This window comes from Sabethes cyaneus, chromosome 1 (assembly GCF_943734655.1).
Source record: "Sabethes cyaneus chromosome 1, idSabCyanKW18_F2, whole genome shotgun sequence".
NCBI lineage: Eukaryota > Metazoa > Arthropoda > Insecta > Diptera > Culicidae > Sabethes > Sabethes cyaneus.
In genome coordinates, this window is record NC_071353.1 from 113,357,788 (window position 1) to 113,385,305 (window position 27,518).

Sequence of the window (27,518 nt, forward strand, 5' to 3'; positions counted from 1 at the left end):
ATGCAACCGCGTGCGCGGCTACTGCCGCAGAGAAGGAACCGATCGACATGCGTCGCGTCTCAAGTGTGGGCCGTGCGCACCGTTTGTGATCTGCGCCTGCGGGGTTCCGAGCGCGCGTTGCGTTGGTTGACGGTCATTTGCGCGAGTCTGCCTGGCTGTGCTGTGAACGGTTTAAATGTAGGTCGAACCGTGCCGCTGTTTGAGGGCGTGAAAGGAAATGTGATTCATTCCTCTGGTTGGTTCGGGATGGTCCGTTTAAAATAGCCACCACCTTGGATTGCTATCAAGCGAAATGGACCCGGGGTAACATTACGTCATGGTGAATCTACACGGGTGGAGTACTTGACAACGGACACAGCGTACCAAATGCTCTGTCATGGGACGCAATTTGCACACTTAACTGTGAAACTTAAAGTATGTTGAGTGACTCGCTCCCCCTCAACGAATAGCTCTGCAAAAAAAAGTTATGAAACGCTTAGAATTTGAAGTGATGCAAAAAGATAAAAATAAAACGAAATTACACTGGTTGAGGTTCGTCACTTAATGCACGCAATGAAGTCTCTTGTTTGAAAGTACCTTATTTAGGTTAGTGTGAGTACCGAATGGCCGCTAAAAGTAGCGAAACCAGAACAAACAATCCAGAAAAAATGCCAGTACCCATCCAAGGAAGAGTGCGTTGAATTCAACAGTACCAAACACGGTCATAAAACTTAACAGGACAAGAATATCGCTTCGCTAAAGAAGAACGCTTCGTGGCTTCAATAAATGCTTGTACGCTCAATAAAGCGAGTAGTGGCACTACAGAGGAACAAAACACGGCGAGACCGCAAGCGAAAATCAACAACATTAGCAACAACAGCAGCAGCAGCAGCAGCAGCAACAACAGCAACAGTAACTGGTCCGATCTGGTCTGGATGGAAAGCAGCAACAACCCAAAAGCAACTCATCGCAAACCGGTTTTCCGGCTCGCGAGGGGAAAAGAATCTGATGAGAATAATAAATTTGAAATTTCTTTCCTTGGATTCGAGGCTGTTCGAAATGATGCTGTCGTGCTGTGCTCCATCATGGATATTTCCTTGCATTCGGATGCTGGCTCAACGGAGTTGAAGAGTTTTCAACCATTTTTATCAGCAGCTTAACCGATCGAAAACATTTTTAAAATCGATGCAAAACCTCAACAATATCGGGTAGCATACAATGAGAAGAAAAACGCACCAAAAAAAAAATAATTCCTCTAATTACCGTGCCTGCGGGTAATTCCGCGCAGCACATTATTCCGCGCACTCATCCTAAAAATCTATTTTTCAACAGTAAATTTCACTAAAACGTCATTAATAAGTATACTATCATGGAATACCATGTTCCTTTATTGTTTTTGTTAAAAACTGACAACTTTTGCTTCGTTCGTCTGGCCAAACCAAAGGCCATTTCATTGCACGCTGACCAAAACGTGATTTCCGAATGTTTTGTTAACAATTGTTCTAAGCGGAGGCCTAAATTATCGGAAGGTTTTTTTCGCTCCAAAAAGTATTTTTTATTATGAATTTGTGCTACATAGGTACATAGATGTACACTTAACTGTTTTATGGAAATAGTTATGAATAACTCATTTTTCTGTTTGTTTTGTTTAAAGATTTGTTGTGAGCGGAATTAAGAGCAGATAAATTAGTGTTGTTTATAATTCCGCGCGGATGTAGCAGGATCATATCGGGGAAAAAACGGATAGCAGAATATGCATTACTCTACAGAAAACTTTGTAGATACGTTGAAGAAAGTAAAATAAGGTTGTTCAGTACGGAAATCTGCGAAAATGACCAGGATTCCGGTCAGTACCTTACGGAATGAAAAGCACCAAATGCACAGTGATCTAAAATCAGTGAACCAAAACGTTCCCACTAGAGTTTTGAGTAGGAAATCTTGGTTTTAGGTCTGTGGAACCTTTGCAACAGTTTCTTTAGATTAAAAGATCTTTCGTTTGGTGGAATTCAACTTTTGATTAATCCCCCTACAAGTGAAATGAAAAACTCAGTTTTCTTCAGTTTCAATATAACACACTGATGTGTTCTGCGAAGTTTTCGAGCATATTATTATGAGAAATTTTGCTGAAGACAGTAATCTTCTATCTCTTCAGCGAAGATAGAAAAATTCTACTTCTTATATGTGAATTGTTAAAATCAATTTTTCTACTGTAGCTCTTTCTGTAGTTGTTGTATGATTTTTCCATGTTTTATAAAGTTGTACAAATAGGAAAAATACACAACTTTGCTAAATATAGTATAACTCTGTGGTTGCTTGTTTAGGAACTGTAGAACTTTTAATATAAAAAATTCCCCAATTTTGACCTCGAATTACTCGACTATCGGCAGCCGTCAGCTAAGTAATAACATTAACTAGAAACTATATGAAAAATGCTACAAAATCCAGAAGGTTTCATTCGTAACCGTCTGCCGATACATACTAGTTGAGTAAATCGGGGTCGAAATTGGCTTTTTTTATATTGAAAGGGGGGAGGAGGGGATGTTTTTGGTCTAAATTTGCGTGACATACTAAATGGATGTCGCCATAGAGGTATACTATATTTGGCATAGTAGTGTATTTTTACCATTTGTACAACTTTGTAAAACATGAAAAAGTCATACAACAGTTACAAAAAGAGCTAAAACAGAGTTTAACGATTTTTTCAATCTTCGGTTTTTTTTATCTTCGCTAAAGAGATAGAAGGTTAATGTCTTCAGCAAAATTTCTTATAATAATATGCTCTAAAACTTTGCAGAACACATCAATGTATTATATGGAAAATGACGAAAAATAAATTTTTTATTTTACTTTTAGGGGGATCAATCAAAAGTTGAATTCCACCAAAGGATAGAGCTTTCAATTTTAAGCAACACTTGCAAAGGTTTCACAAACACTTTTCCTACGTAAAATTCATGTGCGCACGTTTTTTTAGTTTTGGACCAATGTGAAATGGCGTAATTTCAGCATCACAAACGAGAATAAAACTCTGAACTATCGAATTACGCTGAACGCGTTTAATACCTTTTCAACAATTGTAAATATGTGTGACAGAAAAATAAAGAAGCAAATTTTAGTCATCAATATAATTATTATCGCTAAGCTAATTTTAAAATGTAGCGATCGTGTAGGCCTAGAGGCTATTCAATTAAATTTGTCCAAACATTTTAGCTTGAGCTATTTTCCGGCTTTATGCAGTTTTAATCTATTATCGTTGATGAGTGCAGTCCATTTTTTATTTAGTTGTTGCCATGTGTTATTATTAGCACTCTTTCTTATTATACTCCAAGATGTTATGTACATGCTTGTTTGTGTTGCTAAGTCTGTTTGTCTATGGTTCCAGTTCCTACCAGAAGTCCGGACCTAAAATGTACTCGTTTCAATTTTAGACTAAGTTTGCCTATGGGCAAAATTTTTTTTAGACTTTGTGCCTGTGATTATTACGATGAAAATATAGTGCGCGGAATTATGTACGCGTCTGAGCGGAATTATAATCAAGTCATAAATTAGTGCGCGGAATTATGTGCACTGACACGTAACCGGCTGAAGCATTTTTTTCTTGTTTATTGGAACTTTACACCAACCGTCATATTTTTCTCATAAAAAGGACTAAAAATTCTATCCGATGGTGAAGTTATGGTTATTCTAACTCACCATTTGAATTTTTTACACAGATCATAACATTGTCTGCGCCTTAAGTGCGCGGAATTACCAGCAGTCACGGTAGTACGGCAACCGAAATAGACGGAGAAGTAACATCAAATTCAACATCCAGAGGAACAGGCGATAATAACACTTTGGAAATAAGCTATTAACTTGGCATATGGTACGGCCGGAGTAAAGAGCAGCAAAAAAACATCAAAATAATGAAACACTTGTACCAATTTTATTCCCCGCTACGGTTGCTGGGGAGCCAAAAACCGGGCAGCCGGCACTCGCTCGGAAGGGATAAAAAGGGGATTCTTTCCGGTTAGCTGGAAACCGGCCGACCGACCGACCGACGGACAGACCGAACCGACAAAAGTGCACATCGCTAACGGACCGCTAAGGTCAACACTATCGTGGTCCTCTATCGTTGTTTGCCTTTTGCCTTTTTTCGCACATGTTTTACATGTGTCAAACGAGAGAAGTTCCGCAATTCCGGCGAAACAACGCAACAGACGCAATTCCCGACCGCGGCGGCAGCAACATGTTTCTCTCTTGCATCCGTGCAGGCATAATTATCCAATTTCCTCACGGGAAACGGTTACGAAATCGACAGCAGGCGCGGAGAAGTCCCGGGAACAACAACGAGTTTAGTAAGAGTAGAGAGCCCAGTCAACGGGAACGGTTCGCGCACTGCGAAAAACGGGGTCATTCGGGGCTGAGGTCTCCCCCTGCCCCCGTCCCCGTCAACAACATAGCACTGCTGACACTGAGTTGTAACGACGACGAAACTGAACATCGAGCAGCGCCAGTTGCACACGTCTTCATCAGGTGTTAAACCCCTATTATAAAGCCTGGTGCTGGTGCTGGTGCTAGTGTTGAGTTAGGTTAGTAAGACCTTTTCCCCCCGGATCGTTCTAACCTTGTTCATAATAAGTAAATTTCTTGGCACACACGTCTAGAACACCATTTGTCGATGTTGTTATTGCTAACGGGAGTTTTGTGTTGAACGGTTCCACTGTTACAGGAGACGTCAGATAGAATTAAAAACTTTTAATAAACACTTTAGAACATTTTTAATTATAGCTGTCATTAGCGCAAATTATGTGTCGCTGCCGACAAACTTATATTAATCAGATAGTCTTAGTTTACTGCTTTTCTAATTAGAAACGTAGTAAATGGCAAGCACAGGAAATAAAATTCTTGTTTTGATGCCTGATGCCATAAAAAAAAGCTTGATATTAAATGTATACGAATTCTCCGCAGACGAGCTTGTTTCATCCTGTAACTCATTCTTTTTCAGGGTTTGATCGACAAAGGTCAATACTCCCTAAGATAATAAGATCACTATCCAAGAAATCTTACCTTTTCAAATACTTATTTAACTAAAACAGCAAAAGCAAACCGTTGCTCGATTTTACCGTTGACCTTTCGGGAAGAACATTTTTAGCTGCAATTTAATTGTTATTGCGATTAAAATTCCGACATCAACAAGTAAATAGATCGTGTTTGGGTTTGGTTGATTTTTTTCGGTGAGGAATGAAACAGTTTTAGATTTTCTGCGTTACGCGTTTCAGCCTACTGTATTTCATTCAGCCATCTTCGGACGCAAGAAAACACGTCTTAATCCTATGAATGTTTCATACTAATTAGTATGAAAAGTAAACAAGAAAACACGTCTTAATCCTATGAATGTTTCATACTAATTAGTATGAAACATTCATAGGATTAAGACGTGTTTTCTTGCGTCCGAAGATGGCTGAATGAAATACAGTAGGCTGAAACGCGTAACGCAGAAAATCTAAAACTGTTTCATTCCTCACCGAAAAAAATCAACCAAACCCAAACATATAATTGAACGGTGATCCAAACATTCGAAGTAAATAGATCGATCTTCTATGGATCAAGGATGCTGCATTATTGTTTTTGTTTTTTTTTTGTAAAACATTCAAAGCTGTAATTTTTTTTTAAATTTATACTAACCTCTCTTTTAGTCATACAAATACAATGAGAAGCGTCCAATATAGCTCTAGCCATCCCAAGCCCCTACCTAGCGATTCCACGTGGCCATACCTGGTAATGCTCTATTGAGTAGCCAAGCTAGAAGGTGCGATGCTGGGTGGTTCCCGGCTGCCTGGTCTCAAAACCGCAGACGGCGGAGCCACACGGCCTAGCTAATAGGTTATCTAATAAGTTATTTTTTTTTTCGTTTTAGCTTATGAAGCATCTCGTGCTATATAGTAAAAGCTTTGGCCAAAACGAGTTTTAATACTATACCAGAATGGATACCAGAATGAAAAATTAAATTAACTATTAGAAGCAATTATGGAACCTCAAAAGACGCTACCCTATTCCATACGAAGGACTGCTGGTGAGATTGTTCTATTTTTACCATATATACAACATTTCAACTTAATATCATATTATTAACAGTATTATTATTGATATCATAAATGTGGAAGGCTGGATTGCCAACCTGAATCCTTAAGGTCTGAAGCAAATATGGCATTTCTCAATTCAAAACAAGCAAATCATCACGTGGGTTAAAGTTGGTACAGCAAAATTGATTATTACATGGAAGGATCCTAATGCTGGAAAGCGACTCTTATAACCCCGGAATGCGCACAAGTGCCTCAGCTTGTGGGTCCGCCCAATCGCTTTTGGCCCTTTTGTAACAGCATTAGTGTGAAATTCATTTGATAATCAAATTTTGATCTACTGTAATTCTACCCACATACATTGGCAAGTCCTTGAAATGATGCTGGCTTTCCCCTACTACTACTACTACTACTACTACTACTACTACTACTACTACTACCTCTTTTTTAGTCATACAAATAGGATATTTTTTGAGCTCGACTTTCAACGGTGTTCTGATCTCAGCATATTTATGTACCCATCGAGCAAATCTGCTTTATCTTCGCGCCTTGATCCGACAGCTGTTTTGATGATGAAACTTAAAGAAGCAAGCTGCGAAAATGACATATGGACACAGTTAATTCACAGGATTCAATTAAGCACAAAAATAGCTTTGCAGTCATGTCAAACAATCAAAACTATTAGAGTAAGCAGGGGCAAAAGTGCGATGGAGGTAAAAGTGCGATTCAATGGTTTATCGGTGCAGATTCAGAGTAAATTGACTATTTTGGCATGGATGGATGACTACTTTGACAGCTAAAATCTAACGTAAACTTTGGTTGTTTACAAAGCATAGTTGCTGAGTTACGTGCAAATGTTATTTTAGGGCCGTTTTGATGTAATTTTTCGTTACACGGCAAATACAATGTCAGCAGGAGGATATTACTTATTGAAAATTTGTAGCCGCGTTTTACATCATTCACACATCTCTTTTGAAAATGCGGTGAGAAGAGTTTACAAAATATATTTCGCTTTTCCATAATTTGATTAAACCCTGTCAAGCGCCTATGGGGGTAAAAGTGCGAGTGATGGACGAGGCCAAAATACATAGATAAATATATACAGTTTTAGGAACTATATTACAGATACTACGCAGAAAAGTGAGTGCTCTATAGATGCTGGATGAAGGAAAACACTGACTATCCGCTGGTGTAACAAGAAAAAAACGTTTGGTAAAGTTTCGATCTGACGGGGGCTGCAGCACGCCAGCGGAAAATAGGAAAGGTACAAATATTCTCCTTACCGAAACGTATCGCAGATTGAAGATATTATGGTTTTGTTAGCTACTGCTGTGCTAATTTCATGGATTCGAGCTTCGTACTTTTGCCCCGCCGTATTCGTACTTTTGCCCCGCTAGTGGGGTAAAAGTGCGATTCGGCAGCTAATCAGAAAAATAAAGAATTTGTTTTGCATAACACTATAACCCCAGATGATTTATAGTTCAATGTGAAGATATTGAATTATTGCAACGATATAAAATATATTTTATTGTTGTGCTTATTTATTTATATCTCATGAAAATTGATGACAACTTCAAACATCGCACTTATGCCCCGCCCTACTCTATTTATTATTTATCGACTAAACTGCTCGACTTAACTGCTTGACTCGACTGCCTGTTTTGACAGCTAGACTCGATTGCTCGTCGCGATATCAACATGATGCTCATTTGAATCGGTTCGCGGCAGAAAATGAGCGGTTCAGAGCCACACAAAAGAGCCCTTTTGCCCACCTATAGAATCAGCATAGTGGAGATAATTTTTATTTTATTTTATTTTCTTTATTTAACTTCAACGGATTTAACATCTTCTGGAAGTGTATGGGAAAAGCCGATTTGAGTTGACAACTTTGACATCATTCTCAAATCGGCATAAAAATCCATAATCTTTTGCTTCACTACTGCGTACAGCCTTACAAATAGAAATTACATAGATTGTCATGGTCAAGGACTATTGCAAACATACACGTCTAGAAGCTTACTTTAAATATCTTCTTCTTCTTCATCTTTTTCTTTTTTTATATATAAAAATGAAATGCTGTTCGTGTGTCCGGTATAGACTCGCCAACCGCTCGACGGATTTTGATGAAAATTAGCATACACATTGCGTATGATGTGAGGAATGTTGTTAGCATGGTTTAAGACCCCCCTCCCCTCTAGAAGTGGGGGCTCCCATACAAATAAAACACAAATTTCTGCATAACTTGGGAACTAATCAAGCAATTGGCACAAAATTTGGCATGTGAAAGTTTCTGGAGGCAAACATATTTTCTATGGTGGACTGAGACCCCTCCTTCTTCTGAGAGGGGGGGGCTTTCATACAAATAAACAAAAAATTTCCTCATAACTCGACTATTAATCAAGCGAATGGAACCAAATTTGGCGTGTGGGAATTACTGGAGGCAGAATTTGTTCTATGCCGGATTCATACTCCTCTCACCTTTAGTAGAAGGGGCTCTACAAAGAAAACCCAAATTTCTGCATAACTTGAGAACTAATCAAATGTGGCATGTGGGGGTTTTAGGAGGCAAGTTTTTTTTCTATGGTAGTTTGTGACCCCTCTGAAAGGGAGGAGGGTTCTTATACAAAATAAACAGAAATTTTTGCACAATTCAAAAAGTATTCGAACTCGAGAAATTTTAGATTCTTCCATAAAACATTAGTCGATAACAATGCCACCAAAAACTACCTATAGTAAAACTAGACGATCCAGAGCGAGACGGCCCAGGTCGCGAGTGTTGCCGTCCATAATAAAATATAGAATAAATTAGGAACAAAATTGTTAATAACAATTCGGTAAAGCCTTGATAATGAGTCACATTAGGCCATTGCAAATCATATTTAAAGTTTTTGTCACCCCCCCCCCCCCCCCCCCCTTGGAAATTGACTTGAAAAAAAAAATAATCTGTAGGATATGAGTCAAATTTCTTTTTATAAAATCAATTGTCTGTGGGCTCTACCGTCTGAAACACTCGAAATATAAGTCTCCGAGTTGAATTAACACTTCTAGCACGAAACAGAAATGGAAATTCGAACAATGGAATTTCCGAAAATCGTCCAAAAAAATTTTCCTTCGTTTTTGTCTTTTTTCGTATATTTTTGCATAGAAAATAATAACGTATAAATTATAAGCAAGAATAGATTCGGTTTTCACGTTTAAATCTTAAATAAAAGTTCTTAAAATCCATGTTTTTTTGCTCGATTAAAAAATTCACTTTGTTTTTTTTGGCCCCCCCCCCCTTCAGTGGCCGAACACCGGAAGGACAAAAACTTTATAAAATATTTGTAATGGCCTTATATAAAAGTAAGAAAATATAATACTTATTTTAAAAACAAAATTCAAGAAAAAATTCATTGTTGAAATGAAAAAAAATGAAAGAAAAAAATGTGGAGATTCCTCTAAGTTTATGGTTTCTGACCAGTTTTTAACGGATGTCAAACGAACTGCACTGATATTTTATTGGGATTCTGCCAACATTACCATTTTAGGGTTGGTAATAAAACCCAATTTTTTTTCTTATCAGATTCAAATTAACTCTTTTTGGTGAATTTATTGAATTAATTTAGTATTGTTAACGTTTCTGCTTACTTTATTCAGCCATCCTCAGAACTAATATATTCAAACCCAAATGGTTACGTGGGATTAGAAATTTGCGGTATGATTTAGGAATATTTTGGTTTGTCAAAAAGAAAGCTTTTGGTTGCAAGATTACAATTAAGCAAATTTTCAGCATTATGCATCTATCACTGGTATGCCACACTGTCACACTGGTATATTTTATGATTGAAATAGTCTGATGAGTGGTGCAAATCGAACAAATGATAAACCCTGTTAAAAATTCGGCACATTTCTTGGACTGGCTTATGCATTCCATACATAGCAGATAGTACGGTGGAATTCTGGTCGAAAAAATTCTCGGGATCTCAGAGATCTAGGTGCGATGTTAATGTTCAGCATCGATAAAATTTCTGGTGCGTCAATGTTTTTTTTTTTGTTAGATTATAGTCACTTCAACACTTTTAGATCATTCGTAACTTCTGCGGGGTTGGGATTTGAACCCGGGTTCTCGTCGTGAGCGGCCTGAATGCTAACCACTATGCCGGGATTGGCCCCCCTTGCGTCAATGTCATTTTTCAACAACTTAGCTACGAAAATAGCTCTCGAGAAGCATTCCTTCTTTTAATTAAGGTGTCCATATTTATTAATTTACACCTGTCTTCGTACGGTGGATCAGACCATGGAAAGTGTCGTAATGCATGCCTAACAAATCTCCGTTGCACAGCTTCGATTCTTGAACTCCAGAGACGTGTGTATGGGCTCCATACAACGAAGGCAGTGTCCAGAATAGATCGTACTAAGGAAAGGAGAGGGCGCGCATACAGTACGGATCACGGAAGTCCTTAACTAAGCGCATGATAAACCCCAAGTTTCGGTTTGCTTTGGATATGATGTTGGAATAGTGGTTTTGGAAGGTGAGCTTGGAATCCATTTCTACTCCCAGGTGTTTGACATTAACGACACGTTGAAGAAGAAACTCTTCGATCCAGTAATCATACTGGTTTGGCGTTTTACCTCAAGTGAAGGTGATCACTGAACCTTTGTTGACGTTTATAGTCAGGTTGTTCATACGACACCAGTCCGCAGCTCGATTAATAAATTCTTGTAATTGCTTGCAGTCCTCTGCAGATCGCACAGCAAGGAAATTTTTTGGATCAACCACGTATAGAAGTTTGCATCCCGGTGGGATTACGAAATAAACATCATTGAAGTAAATGATGCAAAATAGTGGTCCCAAATTAGTACCCTGTGGAACGCCGGACTGGTTGCAGAAACTAAACGATTCGGTAGAACCAAGCTTTACTGATAGGCTGCGGTTCGTCAGATATGTCTGGAGCCAGCTTGCGAATTCATTAGAAGCCCCTAGTCAGTTGAGTTTCTGTAGCACAATTTGGTGATCTATGCGATCGAAAGCTGCTTTGAGATCCGTATATACTGTATCAACTCGAGCAGCCTTCTCCATAGGACGGAGACAGAACGAACTAAACTGCAGCAAGTTTGTGCATCACTTTTGAAAAAAGCGATGTTGTTCCATCATAATGTATGATGATGTTTTTATTCAGTTAAATAAAACCCCATAACAAGAAGACTGGCAGCTCTGCCATTATTCGGGAGAAACTGATGGTAGCTCGCTCTGCCGGCCAAGGTGGTCCCTGGATGTATCTGTGTGAGTGCTAATATGCATACCATCGTACCAACGTAGTCGAACAAACACCAATACAGAATTTCAGTGAGCTTACTAGCACTCATGCACAATTTACCACCTTCGCAAATAGAAGTGTTGCTGATGCTGACGCATAACATTTAGATGGAAAAATACTGGAGAGGCCAGTCTTTTTAATAATGGGGTCTTCGATAAAACCCAATGCGAGCATTAAAACTATTTGTTTCGTTTCAGGCTATGACTCTTTTATCTACTACATCTCAGAGCAGTTTTCTTGACAGACATATATATTTTCCGGCTCGTAAGATATGTTAAAAAAGCTGGCGTTTTATCACATTTTTAGTAGACAGGCTATTTTCTGATGCTAAAAACAACCACTTTTACTCGAGACAAAATCGGGGAATGCCAAATTCGATCTCTCTCTCTCTATTTGTTACGTTTCTTTGTACAGGTATACCTCGATAGTACGTACCCTCGATAGTACGTACCCTCCATAATACGTACATTTTGCCTCGATAGTACGTATCCTCGATAGTACGTACATTTTGCCTCGATAGTACGTACACTTTCCAGTAACGCTTTATTTGTTTCATTCCAAGTTTCACAATAGGGAAAATCATTGATTTAAAAAAGTTAAAAAATACCCGCTATATTAAATCAATACCACTAAAATATATATTTATAGATTCGATAGTACGTACATTTCGGTAATACGTACGCTAAACGAAGCGAAGGTGGACGTACTATCGAGGTATACCTGTATAAATGAGCTCTACCGAAAAAAAATTGTAGAAAATTCAAAGCTTGAAAATAAAAGTAGAAATGTCTGTGTCTCGGGACACAATCAAGCAGGCTTGGCATAGGACTACAAATGTAGCTACAGTGCCACTCCTCAATATTGATAGTATAGAGCTTTTCATGAATTTCGTATAAAGATACCAAGTTGAGGCATTATCAGGTCGAACAGGTTATATCAAGCTGTGATCTTTCACATGTTTCCGGTAACTAGTCTTGATATAGCGACATAAATCTGCGTAGCTTCCAGGTAATTATCGAGCAACATTCGCGCTACAGGTTAAAAATGTCTGAATTCGAACTCAAACTTTAACTTGAAGTTTTGTTTGAAATTGTACATATTGGGCCTAAAGTAAACATGAAATAGGACTTGAGATAAGACTTAGAATTGAATTTGTAATTAGAAAAATCGGAGTTAAAGTTCGAGTGTAAAGTCAAAAGTCGAAAACATAAAATTCAGAATTCAAAAAGTCAAACATCAAATGTATAAAGTGTCAAAGTCACAAGCAAGAAGTCAAAACACAAAGCATAAAAATAAAATCTCGAACATCCGACAAAAGACAAAAGTTAAAATTCAGAAGTCAAAGTTGAAAAAATGAATGTCAAACGCCATAAGCCAACATTACACAAGTCAAAAGTCGATAACCAAATTCCAAAGTCAAAAGATAGAAATGAACAGAGTCAAAGTTTCAGCGCTAAAAGCCAATAATCCGAAGGTAAATTCTGAAAGTCGAAAGTCAAAGGCCAAGAGATAAAAACAGAAGTTCGAAATCAAGTCAAAATTTAATAATTAAATATCAAAAATTAATAGTTAAAAGGCGAAAATCCAAAGTCGAGCGCTCAAAATCAAAACCAAAAAAACACGAAGATCAAGTCAAAAAGCAAATTAAAATAAAAACAACATTTGAAATCCAACACAAATCAGAAGTCAAATCAAAATTTTACATTTGAAAATCAAAAGTTAAAAGATAAAGATCAAAACTGGAAATCGGAATTAAAAAGCAAAACCTTGGGCTTAAATCGTCATTAGACATTACCCTTCTTTATCGACAGACTTCGCCGCCGGTTATTAGAGTACAGGGAAATTACAGGGCCATCGGAAATCGGAATTAAATCGAGCTTAAAATTGGACTTCAACCCGGATTTGAAATTGAATTTGTAATTTTACTAGAAACTAGCACAGATTTAATCTTGTGCGTTTCAAATCAATAAAAATTTGTTCATTTCATTTGATGTTTGACTCTGTTATTTCTAATACCTCAAGTAAATTAGAAAACGTGAAGACAAAACAAAAGATTTACATCATTTTCAAAATCTTTTTCTTGCCAGACATCAGTTTTGATCGGCATATCCATACAATCGGTTTAAAGTGAAGGTATTATTGCGCACGTTCTGGCTTTCAGACAGTTGTTAGTCATATTACTAATATGTCACACTGCAGTAGGTTTTATTAATATATTTTACCATTTTGTAACAGTTTGTTAATATTAAATTTTTAACTTACGAAATAAGATTCATCTGCACTACTATGTTGTTCATCATATTTCCACAGACTGGAAGTTTTTCTTGTACAAATTTTCTGTCTGCTGACCCTAATGACAATTTGCAAACTATTTACTTGGAAAACGAATAACAGTTGAAATTTACATTTAATTCTTAAATAACAAAAGAATATTTAGATTCACATTTGGCAACTAGTAGCAATATTACATTTTCCGATTTTCTCCGCCTTTTTTCATATTTGACGATATAACGTGGTCTGAAGCGCGTTCTATTAATTCTCACATCCTGGCAAATTGTTATATAATTCAAATAGTAATGCTGTAGTATAATAATGTCTTTTTTTATTAACGAAGATATTGCAACGGTAATCTGATCAATACTTACTTTGATAAGTTATTGAATTGGCTTGCTTTAACTTTAAACGTTTGGTTAGTGTGCTTTCAGGGCATCTTATTAGTCAATGTTTAAGCGACAAAAGCAATATCAGTCCAACCGTTGCCTGGCTTGACCACAATAAAGGTCGACAAAAACACGAGATTGAGCTATTGCATAGGAACGGATTCTTCCCCGTTCGCCGGAGCGTTAAGAATCACGGCTAATACACTAACGGACGAACGACGTAAGTAGTGAGTGCCTGCACAGTTTCGTCGTCCCGGTTAGTAAACAAGTTAAATTAAACCTCACGTTCGGTGGTTTGACTACAATAGACGGAGGAAGAGGCACGATTTGTGTCCGCCAGTGTTGGTAGAGTTTGAAGTACTTTGCACGCTTAATTAAGGGGTTCTGGAGTCTTCCTTTTGTCCAGTCTGCTGTGGTTTGTGGTTCAAAGGTTCATCACTACCTGCGAGCCACAAGGCCTAGCAGGAGAAGTAGGATGGAATCCGGTTATAATTGACTCCAATTACAGCTTGGTTCGATCTGCGGATCTTCCAGCTTGAATAAAAAGGAGCAGTGAACAACTTCCTTCGCAATGATGCATAATTTGTAGCTCGACTTTAGTATTTTCCCCAGGAAGTTCTTTTTTTTCTATGTATCTCAAATATTTTTTTTTAAGAAGTTAAGTTTCGATAAGGCAACGGAGGCGCATAGTGTCTTTCTGAACTATTATGAAAACGACAAATAAAAAAAAAACAAAGCCAAATTGTTCATTTCCTTGCTTGAAATATCTGTTTCTTCGCAGATAAGAGGAATATTTCTTCAGGTTGTTTTAATTAAATCAAACCTATTTTTCCATTAACAAAAACAGAGCTTTTACCACTGTTTCTCAGATAATAAAAACGACAATGTCAAGATCCAAAACAGTGCGTACAAAAAACGGAGTGAATGGTGAGTGGAAAATGTAAATAGTATTTCAGTAGAATTTAAACTGACAACAGGTTGAGAAAAGTAGCAGAATCAACTGCGGCTTTTACGACATTCATGCCGACGTCGAAAGGGTTACAACAAAGGTAATTCTCTTCTTATATGACGACGTATAAAATCATAAACCCCTGTATATTACACCCGCCGCTATTGGGCCAACCACATAAAAGCGGCTGTTCATTTTAAATTTATTTCCCGATACGCTGTATTCCACCGGGGCGCTGCGCTGATGAAAATTGATGAAACAAAATGTAACTGAAACTGTATTATAATTGTTTTGTACACGTATATGGGCATGGAAAAATTCCGCCAACATTTCCGACGTCGCGAACCGAAGCGGGTTTTATTATGATTCTGATTGAATCTATTAGAACTAATTTTGCATTTTACGAGCAGGTCTAATTGATGTCATAAAAATATAAATCGTATAACGGATGACATTCGCGAACCTCTACTAGATTGGAAAAACTCTTGGCGGTTCGATCCAAAATCAAAACCATAACAGGACGAGGGGAAAAAGAGCAAATCTGTTCTAGGGTCTCGTTCGTTAATTTCTGGTCAAAAAGATTAAAAACAAACTATAAATCACTGGATTTTAATTGCAATATTTATGGAAATTTAAAAATCCGTCTTCTTCACTGATAACTAACTAAAAAACTAGCGCCTGGCCTGATTAAGTCAGTGAACATTGCAGAAACGACAGCACAGCGTGTGACGTGCGTCGTTCCCAAGCCCTAAGCCGGTTTGTTCCTCTGTTCTCTTCGTGGCCGTGCCGCTGCCGCCGTTGGTTCGATCGTCATTCTTTGCTGGAAAACTGAAATTTGCATCTAATGATGTTCCATCGGATTCGCTCCGGTTCTTCAGATGCCGCGACGGGAAGGTTAATGATCAGTTCAGTTCATTCATGTTTAGCATAAAACGCACATTCATCAGCATTCAAACGGTGTTCCGGTGTGGTTTGATAGGTGCTGCTCACCATCAGGCAGCAGGCAGCAGCATCATCCGAGGTAACTCTTTACGACCCCACAAAGGGGACTACTTCCTCCGACGTAATTTTCCGTTGATTTCCACCAGAACATTCATTTGCTGACTAATTATGCGAATTGAGCTGGTGGGCGAGACGCAGCTTCGAATACAGTCGGTCGTTTCCATCACACAGGAGATTACAGCACCGCTGCGCTGCGAGCTAGTGAATGTGTCATTTTATAATGACCGCCTGAAACAGTTCTGTTATGTTCGGTGTTTTTTTCCTCCATATATTTCATGCTTTCGCATCATCGTGGTAATTAACATTCTCTTTGTAAAGGCGATCGCTCCCGGGCGTTGTGGAGGAACACGAACTGTCCATTTTGGTGGCCGTTCCTGATGGCGCGTTTATGCTAATGTGTCAAATTTCGTCACTTCCATATGGCGACCGCGGCACGATACGGCACGCATTCCGTGTCTGATTAGAATATGAAACAACGGTTGTGCGTAATTCGATGGCAGCCCAAATCTGTGGTGTTCGAGCAAGCTTTCTTCCGCTATGATTTCAAGTGTTCTCGGAAAATTGACAAAGAACTTTACTGTAGACAATTTAATTAAATTTAAGGAAAAACTAGAGCCAAATTGGGCGCAATTGTGAAACGAAATTAAGCCAAACTGACGTAATCTGTTGAAACCCCTTCAAGCTTAGTCTGAGACGAACCAGGTTAAGTGAAAATCAATTGTGAATAGATAAAAAGCAACTTCAATGGTTCAACTGAGTAAAAACTAATATCAATCGAATACTAATTTAAGGCCAAAAATATTAAAAGCTTCCCAAGTGGTCTTGAGGTCTCGAGGCTGCCCAGCTCGTTAAAAAAATACATGCTACATGCGTTGTATGTAACATTTATCAAAGTAGTAACATTGCATACGTTCAATTCTCAAAAGATTTCAGAGTTATTTCTATGTGCATTTGGAAACAATTTAACAAAATCAAGAACACAAACTATTGCTTTCCTGCTACCTTACAGAAATTAAAGATTGTTTTTATTACCCATGGTTCCCCACGTTGAAGGAATTTTACCAATTCAATCCCATTTTATCAACAACACATCTTTTCACTACACTTCTAATGAAACGACAAGCATGCGTATTCATCCACAGTCATATTATAACCGAACACTACAGCTGTAGCACAATTTTCCAACACAGATATCAAATTCGCCTTGGTTTAATCCTCTCACAGTAAAGAATTTGCTATCTGTTGGGACAACGAACTTTTGTCATTTTTTCTGGCACACTTCCCTAACACAGACATCAAATTGGACTAGGTTTAATCGCGTTCGTAAGAAATCTGTTGGCACGAGGGGGTTTTGTCACTCTTTCTGACGTACTTCCCAAGCAAGGACATCAAAATGGTCTAGGTTTAATCGCGGTGTTAAGAAATCTTATTGAAATGAGGAAACTTTGTCACTTGTTTTGACTTACTTCCCAAGCACAGGTATCAAATTGGTATAGGTTTAGATCATCGTAAAGAATCTTCCAACCAATCACGAAGCGAGAATTCTGGTAAAACATAGGTTCATTATTTTTAATTTTTCAATAGTTCAACATCAAGAATCCATACTTTTCTTCGTTTGGGCCAATTCTTAGAAGATTTTCCAATCGATTGGTGTAAGAATATTTAAAATCGTTCGGAAAACCACTAAGCTATTAGCGTTCGAAACCTGACCACTTTTCGAGAAAGGTTTTTTTGGGATTACCCCCTATACCAGCTACCTTCCTGAAAGCAGATATGTGAAAGCACGCGCCGCTCCGCACGCCGTGCTAAAACATTCTCCTTCGTTCATACGTCACACGCACCCGGTTTCAGTGCATTACGCCGACTCTCGTACGAACAAATATGACTCCGCACATCGGTGCCGATTTTTTTTGTTAGGTTTGGTTTTATGTGTGTTGAGTGGGCACCGTGCGGCACCGGGCGAAACCCCGACAGCCGAGCATCCCACTCTGCTGTTTTCTTTCTTTCGTGCTATCTGCGCTGCGCACTTATCTACCTATCCGAAAACATTCTGTAGCGTTTAGCGAATAATATGGACATGAAAGTTAAAACGATTAAAGATTAAATTAACGAATTTTTAAACCATACTTTATTTGAATATTATATTCACATCTCTCAATTGAAAACCCGTTGGCGTTGTGGAAGGCACCCGCTACCGTTCATAAGTTTTTACCGTATCGCTCCAAGCAGTTATATAGGTTTTTTAGTTTGCGAGCGAAACGGCGTGCCAGTACACCAGTCGGCACTTGCTAGAGCACGGCAAAAGCACGGCAAGAGAACGGTGCCTGAACGTCCTGCCAACTCAGTGACGTACACCGAATATGAACGAATGAGAAAGAAAGCAAAGAACGAAATCATGCAAGCCGTCATATGGCGCGTCGGTAGTACCGTGCTCGTTGGTGCCTAACCGAAGGCAAGGCACTTCGATCGGGTTTTCGTGTTGTCGGGGAGCGTGCTAGTATGTAGCAACGCCAGTGCGTTCTATTATCGAAAGCACAAAGTGCCGTGCGTATGTGGACGGGTGGCAACCGTGTCGCACCGGGCGGTGTTTATAACAAGTCTGCCTGAAAGACGTAGTTCTACGTCAAAAGTACCAGTATCAAAGGCCCTAGATGGCTACTTCGGGGCACGCCAGATGGTATCTCGAAACAAAACGAATTAATACTGATAAAAGCGAAGCGTTTGGTGAGATAAAATTGGATCTACTGTGACGCCCAGTTTGGTAATGGTAAGCCCAAGCACGAATGTTTCATTTCTGTAATGCATTACATTTCAATCGTATTTAATCTTTTTTTTTCTTACGTTTGTATCGTTTTTGACACTTTTGTATCTGTTTTGTATATTTAAATTTTTTCAAATCATCTTTGTGCCATTTTTGTATATTTTTAGGTTATTTTCGTATGTTTTTGTGTCATTATACCATTTCTGTATCATGTTTGTCATTTTTGTGTCATTTTAATTGTAGTTGTTTTACATAAGGTTTTGCATCATCTTGAAATTATTTTTGTGCTATTTTTGAATCACCTGTGGGTCGTTATTGTATGCATTTTAAATTTGTTTGTCTTTCGTGTTATTTTTATGTTATTTCTATACCGCGTAAAAAGTGACATAAGTGCAATAGATTTTTATGCCATTTTTGTATTATTTTTGTCAATTTTAGTGAGGTACCCCGGGGCAAGTGGGAATACGGGGTAAGTGGGAACGGAGCTCATAACTCTCTTCAACCTCATTTTCTCCAACCGAAGAATTCTGGAAATGAAAGATACAACTCAAACGCATGCATTAAAATTATAAGTTATTTATAATTGGAATTCCCAACACCAAAATTGGACTTTAAATTTGAGCGTTATTTTCAACTTGCGTTGTGAGTTTGAGGTACCTTTCTATATTTTGGCCACAGGTTTCCGTGGAAGTACATGTTTCTTTGATAGTAGGTGAACATAATGAGTGTATTAATAGGTTACACATGAAAACTAGCTGTTTAATTTGAGTCGAAATAAGGTCGGCACTCCAGAGCACCCGGGGCAAGTGGGACCTATTAAAAATAAAGTGTTTCAGCGCAAAACATCCTGTCTTAATACATTTTTTACAAGTACTTCCGAGCAATTTTAGTTCAATCACATAAGGCCATTGCAAATCATTTTTAAAGATTTTGTCACCCAAAAATTTTCTTTCGTTTTTGTCTTTTTTTCGTAGATTTTTGCATGGAAAATAACAACGTAGGTATATATTAAAAGCAAGAATAGATTTGGTTTTCACGTTTAAACTTTAAGTAAAAATGTCTAAAATCCATATTTTTTTTGCTCGATTAAAAAATTCTCTTTGTTTTTTTTTGCCTCCGCCTTCAGTGGCCCAACACCGGAGGGACAAAAACTTTTTAAAATATTTGTAATGGCCTAATATTTATATCAGTAAAGCTTTAAATAAAACCGAAATAAAGGACTAATCCAAGCTGACCCAAAAAAGAAATCGATTAGTACAGTTTATGAGGGAATAAACAGTTTGGTCACATTTCGGTTATACCTAAACAATGTTAATTGAGACTGGAAAGGCAAAGTTGATATAATTAAGCAAATCTACAACTGGAATTGAAACAATAAAGTGTTGTGGTTGTTACAGCATAACTATCGCTTATGATATTTTCACTAGTAACTCTATCGTATTTGGGTATGTTAGAACAAACAGATCATAATCGTATTTTCGAGCTATTAAAGAATGGTTAGTCATAAATTACGTCTCCCAAGAATTGGATTCAACTACATTTCATTACAATAATGCATTACATCGTAATTGCTCACGATCTGTGTTTTATATTTATTATAAAGTCGCTCGTTGTGATCTGATTTTGTTACGTCATTTTTGAATGAACCATTCGTAAAAACATTGTCTTTGATTGTTTCTTGCAATGCTTTAACGTTGCTGTGTATTAACATACACAGTTTTCTGTTGTTTTACACTTTTTATTCAAATTTGAATATAGGTCCCACTTGCCCCGGCACTTGCGTCAAAAACCGAATAAATTTCGAAACTCAAAAAGACATCCGAAATTCACCGAAAATCTTATTGTTGTTGAGCCTAGACAAATTTGAAGTCTTGAAAGTAAGCCGTCTTAGAGAAGTGAGCGACCATCCTTTTCTTTTGCCAGATTGCATCCATATCCTGCCTACTACAGTTTGTTCTAAACAGTTGTCTTGCACGAAAATAGGGCTGAACGGATATTTGTGCATGTAAAATGGTGCAGCAATTCTCGAAGCAAGGAAAATAAGCGACTGTCTTATCCGAAAATAGTTTTTGAGCGTTTCATTTGCTGCTTTTCAACAGTTAGTTATTTGCAATTCTTTACATAGTTTCAATTGTATTTCTGTCAAGTATGCAAATAGCTGTAAAGTAGCCGAAATTCGAATATACGACGACTGGCTTATTAGAACAGCATCGTACCTCGAAGCTAACTGGGCGGTAGCATGCGATGCAGAGGACTTTAGCTAATTGATATTTTAATTGATTTTAAGCACAGTCCTCCATACTTTTTCGATTGAAAGAATTGGCATTTCCAAACCTACGCATAAATTGCGTAGTCCACGTAAATTCCAAAATTCGCCGGTAAAACCGTATAAATACTATTTTTGATTCATTTTTGTCATTTTGATGTAGCTTTTATGTCATTTTCGTGACATTTTTGTATCATTTTTAAATACCTTTCGTGATATTTTTAAAGATTTTTGTATTTTTGTTATTCTTGGATTTTGATAATTTATGTGTATCATAGTTGTAACGAACCCTTTTGTATTATTTTCGTTTTCTATATTTTTAATCTACATGGACTTGAAATTAGCGTTTGATAGAGTCTATCACAAAATTTTTTCGACAAAATCGATCGTCTAGGTGCACCCGATTGGTGTGGCTGCACCCAGACTTTATAAGGTGTAAAGCGGTAGCGTCATGTCTTGCCAACCGTCGTTTGTGTGTAAAACTTGGATCCCACTTGGATCTAATGCTCTGGGGGACAACCTTTCTGGAGTGCCACAAGGGACGGATTTCACGCCAACTCGTCTATGGAGTTGGCAGCACCCTCTCAGATTTCAATGGAACTTTGTGTGTGTAAAGAGTTCATGTAAATAAACTACTTTGCATACTTAGTTTTTCGAAAATTGGTCTAGACTAACTTTTGGAAAAAGCTTAATTTTTTTTCTTTTATGTTAAAAAAAATATAACTCGAAAATTATAGGACCTACAAAAAATGATCTATGGAAGACTGTTGGAAAATCTTCTGAGTTTTCATAAAAAAATACTGAAAAAAATAAAAATCAATTTCTACACTGAGAAAAAAGCATTTTGAAAACTAAAAATCGATTTTCCAAAAAAAGCCATCTCAGAAATTGATGGACTTTTTTTGAAGATAGGTAATTATATGGCCTACAATTGTTCCACACATCGCAAAATGGTGCATATTTAAGGGAAAAAAGTTTTTCTAACAAAAACTTTATCCGGAAAAAAGGTATTTTGGTATTTTCGAAAATTGGTCTAGACCTACTTTTGGAAAGTGCTTAATTTTTTGACGTAGGACTACGTCTTACGGCAAGTTTTGAGATAGGGTGTCATTCCAAAAAATCGAAAAATGCGAGCGTCACGAAAAATGAAAGGTTTTGAGCGCTAATAGCTCAGCGGTTTTTCGATCGATTTTCAATATTCTTACCCCAATCGATCGGAAAATCTTCTAAGAATTGACCCAAATGAAGAAAAGTTTGGATTCTTGATGTTGTACTATTGAAAAATTGAAAATAATGAACCTATGTTTTACCAAAATTCTCGCTTCGTGATTGGTTGGAAGATTCTTTGCAATGATCTAGACCTGTACCAATTTGATATCTGTGCTTGGGAAGTAAGCCAAAACAAGTAACAAAGTCCCCTCATTTCAACAAGATTTCTTAACACCGCGGTTCAACCTAGACCATTTTGATGTCCTTGCTTGGGAAGTACGCCAGAAAGAGTGACAAAGCCCCCTCGTGCCAACAGATTTCTTACGAACGCGATTAAACCTAGTCCATTTTGATGTCTGTGTTAGGGAAGTGTGCCAGAAAAAATGACACAAGCTCACTGTCCCAACAGATCACAAATTCTTTACCGCGAGACGATTAAACCTCGGCGAACTAGATATCTGTGTTGGAAAAATGTGCTACAGCTGTAGTGTTCGGTTAAAATGCGGCTCTGTATGAATACGCATGCTTGCCGTTTCATTAAAAGTGTAGTGAAAAGATGTGCTGTTGATAAAATAGGATTGAATTGGTAAAATCCCTTGAACGATGGGTAGTAAAAACAATCTTTAATTTCAGTAAGGTAGCAAGAAAGCAATAGTTTGTGTTCTTGATTTTGTTAAATTGTTTTCAAATGCACAATCTTTTGAGAATTGAACGTATGCAATGTTACTAGGTACTACTTTGATAAATGTTACATACAACGCATGTAGCATGTATATATGTTGCATATAGCATGTATACATGAAGAATCGAATGATTACAAGCATGAATACATGCTACTATCACTACAAAGAGACTTACGTAGTCCTGCGTCACCTATATATGCGGTCGTGTCTTGTACACAACCCCTCTGATTTTTTTGTTATAAAAATATCACTCGAAAATTATAGGACCTACAAAAAAATTATCTATGGATGGCTTTTAGAAAATCTTCTGAATATATTGCAAAATTGGAATATTTAAGGAATAAAAGTTCTTCCAATAAAAACTTTTTCAAGTCCTTCCCGAGAAAAAAGGTATAAATAGGAATAAGTAACATTTTTGATATTTTTTGTGTAATTTTGGTTTTAGTTTTGTATTTTCAGGCCATTTTTGTATCATTTTTATGTCATTTTCGTCATTTCTCTATCATTAAGGCATGTTCGCGACATAATTTGGACACCCCTAAACACACACAGTTTCAGAAATACATTAACAATGAGTGAAATATTTTGCAAAGTGGTAGACGTATGTCTGTTCTTTCTAAAAATATAACACTTGTTTATATTACAAGCGCTCAGCGTAAAATGGCGTCGAAAGAAGAGCAGGTGCGAAAAGCAATTGTGTGCGGTCGCAATGAAAATCCGGATCTCTCGTTAAGAAAACTTGCCAAACAGCTTGGATTTCCTCCAAGCACTGTTCACAGTGTTTTAAAATCGTTCGATACTTGCTTGACAACAGCTGGGAAGAAGGAAAGTGGAACAAAAACGGATCTGAGGAACCACCACAAGGATGCGAAGGTAAAACAAATATTACGGAGGAGATCAGATCTTTCTGTACGTACCATTGCTCGTAAAATAAAAATGTCGCCAACATTCGTGCACACTTGTAAGCAACGACAAGACATGAAGTCTTTCAAGGTGAGGACTGTGCCAAACCGTAATGATAAGCAAAATACGACGGCCAAAACACGCGCTCGTAAGCTTTATCGCGAATAATTAACGAAGTTTCCACGCGTTATAATGGACGATGAAACGTATGTCCTAGAAGGCTTTAAACAGCTTCCTGGTATGTCTTTTTACACTGCCATGAAACGGAATGGCGTTGCAGAGCATTTTAGGACAAAGAAGAAAGCCAAGTTCCCCAAAAAATATTTAGTAAGGCAGGCCATATGCAGCTGTGCTCGAGCAAGCAAAAGTTACATCACTACGGGAACGGTTAACAAGGAAATATACCGTGAAGAATGCCTGCAGAAACGATTGTTACCGTTCCTACACAGCCATGATGTACCCTCGCTGTTTTGGCCTGATTTGGCATCCTGTCACTACGCCAAAGATGTTTTGGAATGGTATGATGCTAATGGAGTCCATATTGTACCGAAGAAGGCGAATCCACCTAACTGTCCAGAATTACGCCCCTTCGAGCGGTATTGGGCTTTGGTGAAGAGAGAGAGAGAGAGCTGTCCCAGCACAAACAGCAAGCAACAACTATAGATAAATTTCGAAAATCTTGGACAAACGCAGCTGAATTGGTTGACAACAAGTCGGCACTGACCCTCATGGCAAGGGTAAACTCCAAAATTCGCCAATTTTTCATCCAGACCAAATAAGTAATGTTAATTTGTTTGATAATTAATAACGATACACACATAAATGATATAAAATTGTTTCATGGATTAAACTTCTAGCAAATTTGTTTTATTGCAAAATTGAGGCGTCCAGATTTTGTCGCGAACAAGCCTTATTTGTATTATTTTTATATCATTTTTGGACCATGCAAACCACATTTCATTGGCAATACGATTACATTTTTTTGTTAAAGCGTGATGCGAATTGGCGTACCATTAACCTAGTTTTTAGCCAAAAACCGACAGTTTGGTGTGTCATTTTGGTATCTTTTCCGTATTATTTTTCATTCCTGTTCTAGTTTTTTTTTGTTATTTTTGTACCTTTCAGATTTTTCAAATTTTTATTTCTTTCTGTGTTATATTATTTCTTTTATTATTTTCGTATAAATTTGTGCATTAATCATGTCATTTTTTCCTGTCGATTTTATAATATTTTGGTGTCATCTTTGTATCATTTTTAATATTATCTGATGTCCCTTCCATGATATTGAGGAAGATGACTATATCTTTTAAATCTGCTACTTGCGCAGAAGTTTGACAGATGCGTATTTTATCTCATACTTGCTTCTTTAAGGTCGATTCAAACACTGGTTTTTTATGAAAATGTAAGCGAATTTCCTCAGCGTTCTAGAGAAAATGGTATCCGAAATTTTGTTAATTATTTTTTCGGGATAAGTGAGAAATCTTATTTGCATTTTCATTGAAAAATATGATCATCAAAGATTGGTTCAAGAGTCATAAATTGTTTTGGATAAGCGATGTGCGAGAAAATTGAAAATTTTTACGCTCCTCAGTCATTCCTAGTCATCAGGTGAATCAGGTTAGTGAAATAACTTGGCCTATGAACAGAGAACTACGTTTTAATGGAACTTAGGGTAGGGTACGAATTATTACGTATGACATCAAACTTCAAATGGAAGGACGCGCAAAAAAAACCATCCCAAATCGAATAAAAAGCTGTGGCGCAATCGCATAAACAGTGAGTATAAAATTTTAGGTTCAATAAACGGACTTCCATTCAGACAAACTGGGCAACATCACTGTGCATTGGAAGCAAGTGAAATTTTTCTTATCTCCACGCTAACTAGCTGATCATTTATCATCGGTACGATAGTTACAGGTGACCATATTCATCGGATGGCGACCGTGTGCGTCTGCGTTGGTGGCAGATGGAATTGCGGTCAGTTCAAGTTTAGCCGGCAAACCCAACCGAACGAAATGAACCGAACGGTGCTGCCCGACGACGACGAAAGCTACCATCATCAGAACGACAGTTGGATCAACGGAACCATCTACTACGAGTACGACTGTGCCGCTTCTGCCGCCATTCCGGAAGGGATCGCCACCCTGCGTTTCCAGATTCTGATCTACCTGGCTTACACGGCCATCTTCCTGGTCTCGATCGTCGGTAACGTGGCAGTGTTTCTGGTGGTCGCGTTCATTCCACGCATGCAAACCGTTACCAACTACTTCATAGCGAATCTCGCCGTCGGCGACATACTGATGACCATCTTCTGCATTCCGTTCAGTTTCGTGTCGATCTTCGTGCTGCAGTATTGGCCCTTCGGAGCGGCCATCTGCCAGCTGGTTAACTACTCCCAAGCGATCTCGGTTCTGATCAGTGCCTACACGATGATCGCAATCAGTGCCGACCGATACATCGCAATAATGTACCCGTTTCGGCCACGGGTCACTAAAAAAATCGCCAAATTCCTCATACTCCTAGTGTGGACAGGAGCACTGTTCACAGCAGCGCCGATTCCAGTGTTTTCAACTCTCATCCAACCGACCGAATGGTACGATCAGTGTGACCTCTCAATCTGCACCGAAGTCTGGCCGGACGATCGCTCCGACTGGAACTACTCCATAACGCTGATCACCCTCCAGTTCCTGCTTCCGCTGGTCGTACTCGTCTTCACCTATAGCCGGATAGCCTTCAAAGTTTGGGCTAAAATTCCACCCGGCGAATCGGTGAAACAACGTGACCAGCGCATCCTTCGATCCAAGCGCAAAATGATTAAAATGATGATCACCGTCGTACTGGTTTTTACCGTCTGCTGGCTGCCGTTCAACATCTTCATGCTGATCCCGCTGGATCCGGAATGGCGACCGCTGCCCTACCTGTGGTTTCTCTTCCACTGGCTAGCCATGTCCCACAGTTGCTATAATCCGATCATCTACTGCTACATGAACGAAAAGTTTCGCCACAGTTTTCTCCATCTGGTTCGCTCCGGTGCTGGACGACACTGCTGTAAGCGATCGGTACGCAGAAGAAGTGATGCCAGCAACAGCACGGAAATGATGCAACTCTTTCCATCCGTAACGATGCTCACCACCGTCAGTTTGGGTGCCAGCGGGGCGCAGTTCACAGCGGAATGCTGTAAACGTTTCACATAGATGTGCTGAAAGTAACAATAAACAGTTTGAAAATGCTTTTCCACCGAGTTTGAATCGAAAAACAAAACCGAACATCGGCCCTGCGACAGTTCAGCCACCTCGACAGATTTATCAGTGGACCCGCCGCGCCGTATGTCGTCGTCGCCAGAACCATCACACCGTCGTCGGTGTTGTTATCAGAACCAGTTTCAACCTAAGCCCGTTGTTGTCAACCGACAAGCTTTGTTCTACTAAGTATAATAGAGTGCAACATTCTCTGCGCTCAGTCGGTCGGAAATTAAAGCATGGCTTGCTCGGGGCAAAGCGTGTCCGTACCCGTACCGTGAGCGGTGGTTTCTTTGTACAGTTCTTTGTATTATTTACTAGAACTTTTTTCATTTCGAATTATCTAGTAACAATGTTACTAGAAGCAGGCTGAATTGCACGCCATTCGACAGTACCTTCCCGCCTTCCGGAATGCAGAGATCCCCTTCCCCCAGATAGGCAGTCGATCCATTGTCTTTCCCACCCGGGAGGACCGAGCTTCATTTGGGCCGTTGTTAGTGCTGTTTATTTA

General features: G+C 38.4%; 1 protein-coding gene across 1 annotated transcript; it reads left to right on the plus strand.

The window, feature by feature from the left end:
• On the plus strand, positions 1-26,962 carry LOC128746125 (RYamide receptor-like). Its single transcript, XM_053843173.1, has 6 exons — positions 1-235; positions 718-891; positions 18,951-19,018; positions 19,281-19,311; positions 25,686-25,795; positions 25,868-26,962. Exons 1-6 carry the CDS (start codon positions 1-3, stop codon positions 26,960-26,962), a joined length of 1,713 nt encoding a protein of 570 aa, XP_053699148.1.
• The last annotated feature ends 556 nt before the right edge of the window (positions 26,963-27,518 follow it).

Excerpts from the sequence above, each read along its gene's own strand:
- LOC128746125 (XM_053843173.1), top strand. The coding sequence starts at position 1 with ATGCAACCGCGTGCGCGGCTACTGCCGCAGAGAAGGAACCGATCGACA. Across the intron at positions 236-717 it reads AAATGTGATTCATTCCTCTG|GACAAGAATATCGCTTCGCT; the intron begins GTTGGTTCGGGA and ends AAAACTTAACAG. Across the intron at positions 892-18,950 it reads CAGCAGCAACAACAGCAACA|TTGTTTTACATAAGGTTTTG; the intron begins GTAACTGGTCCG and ends TTTTAATTGTAG.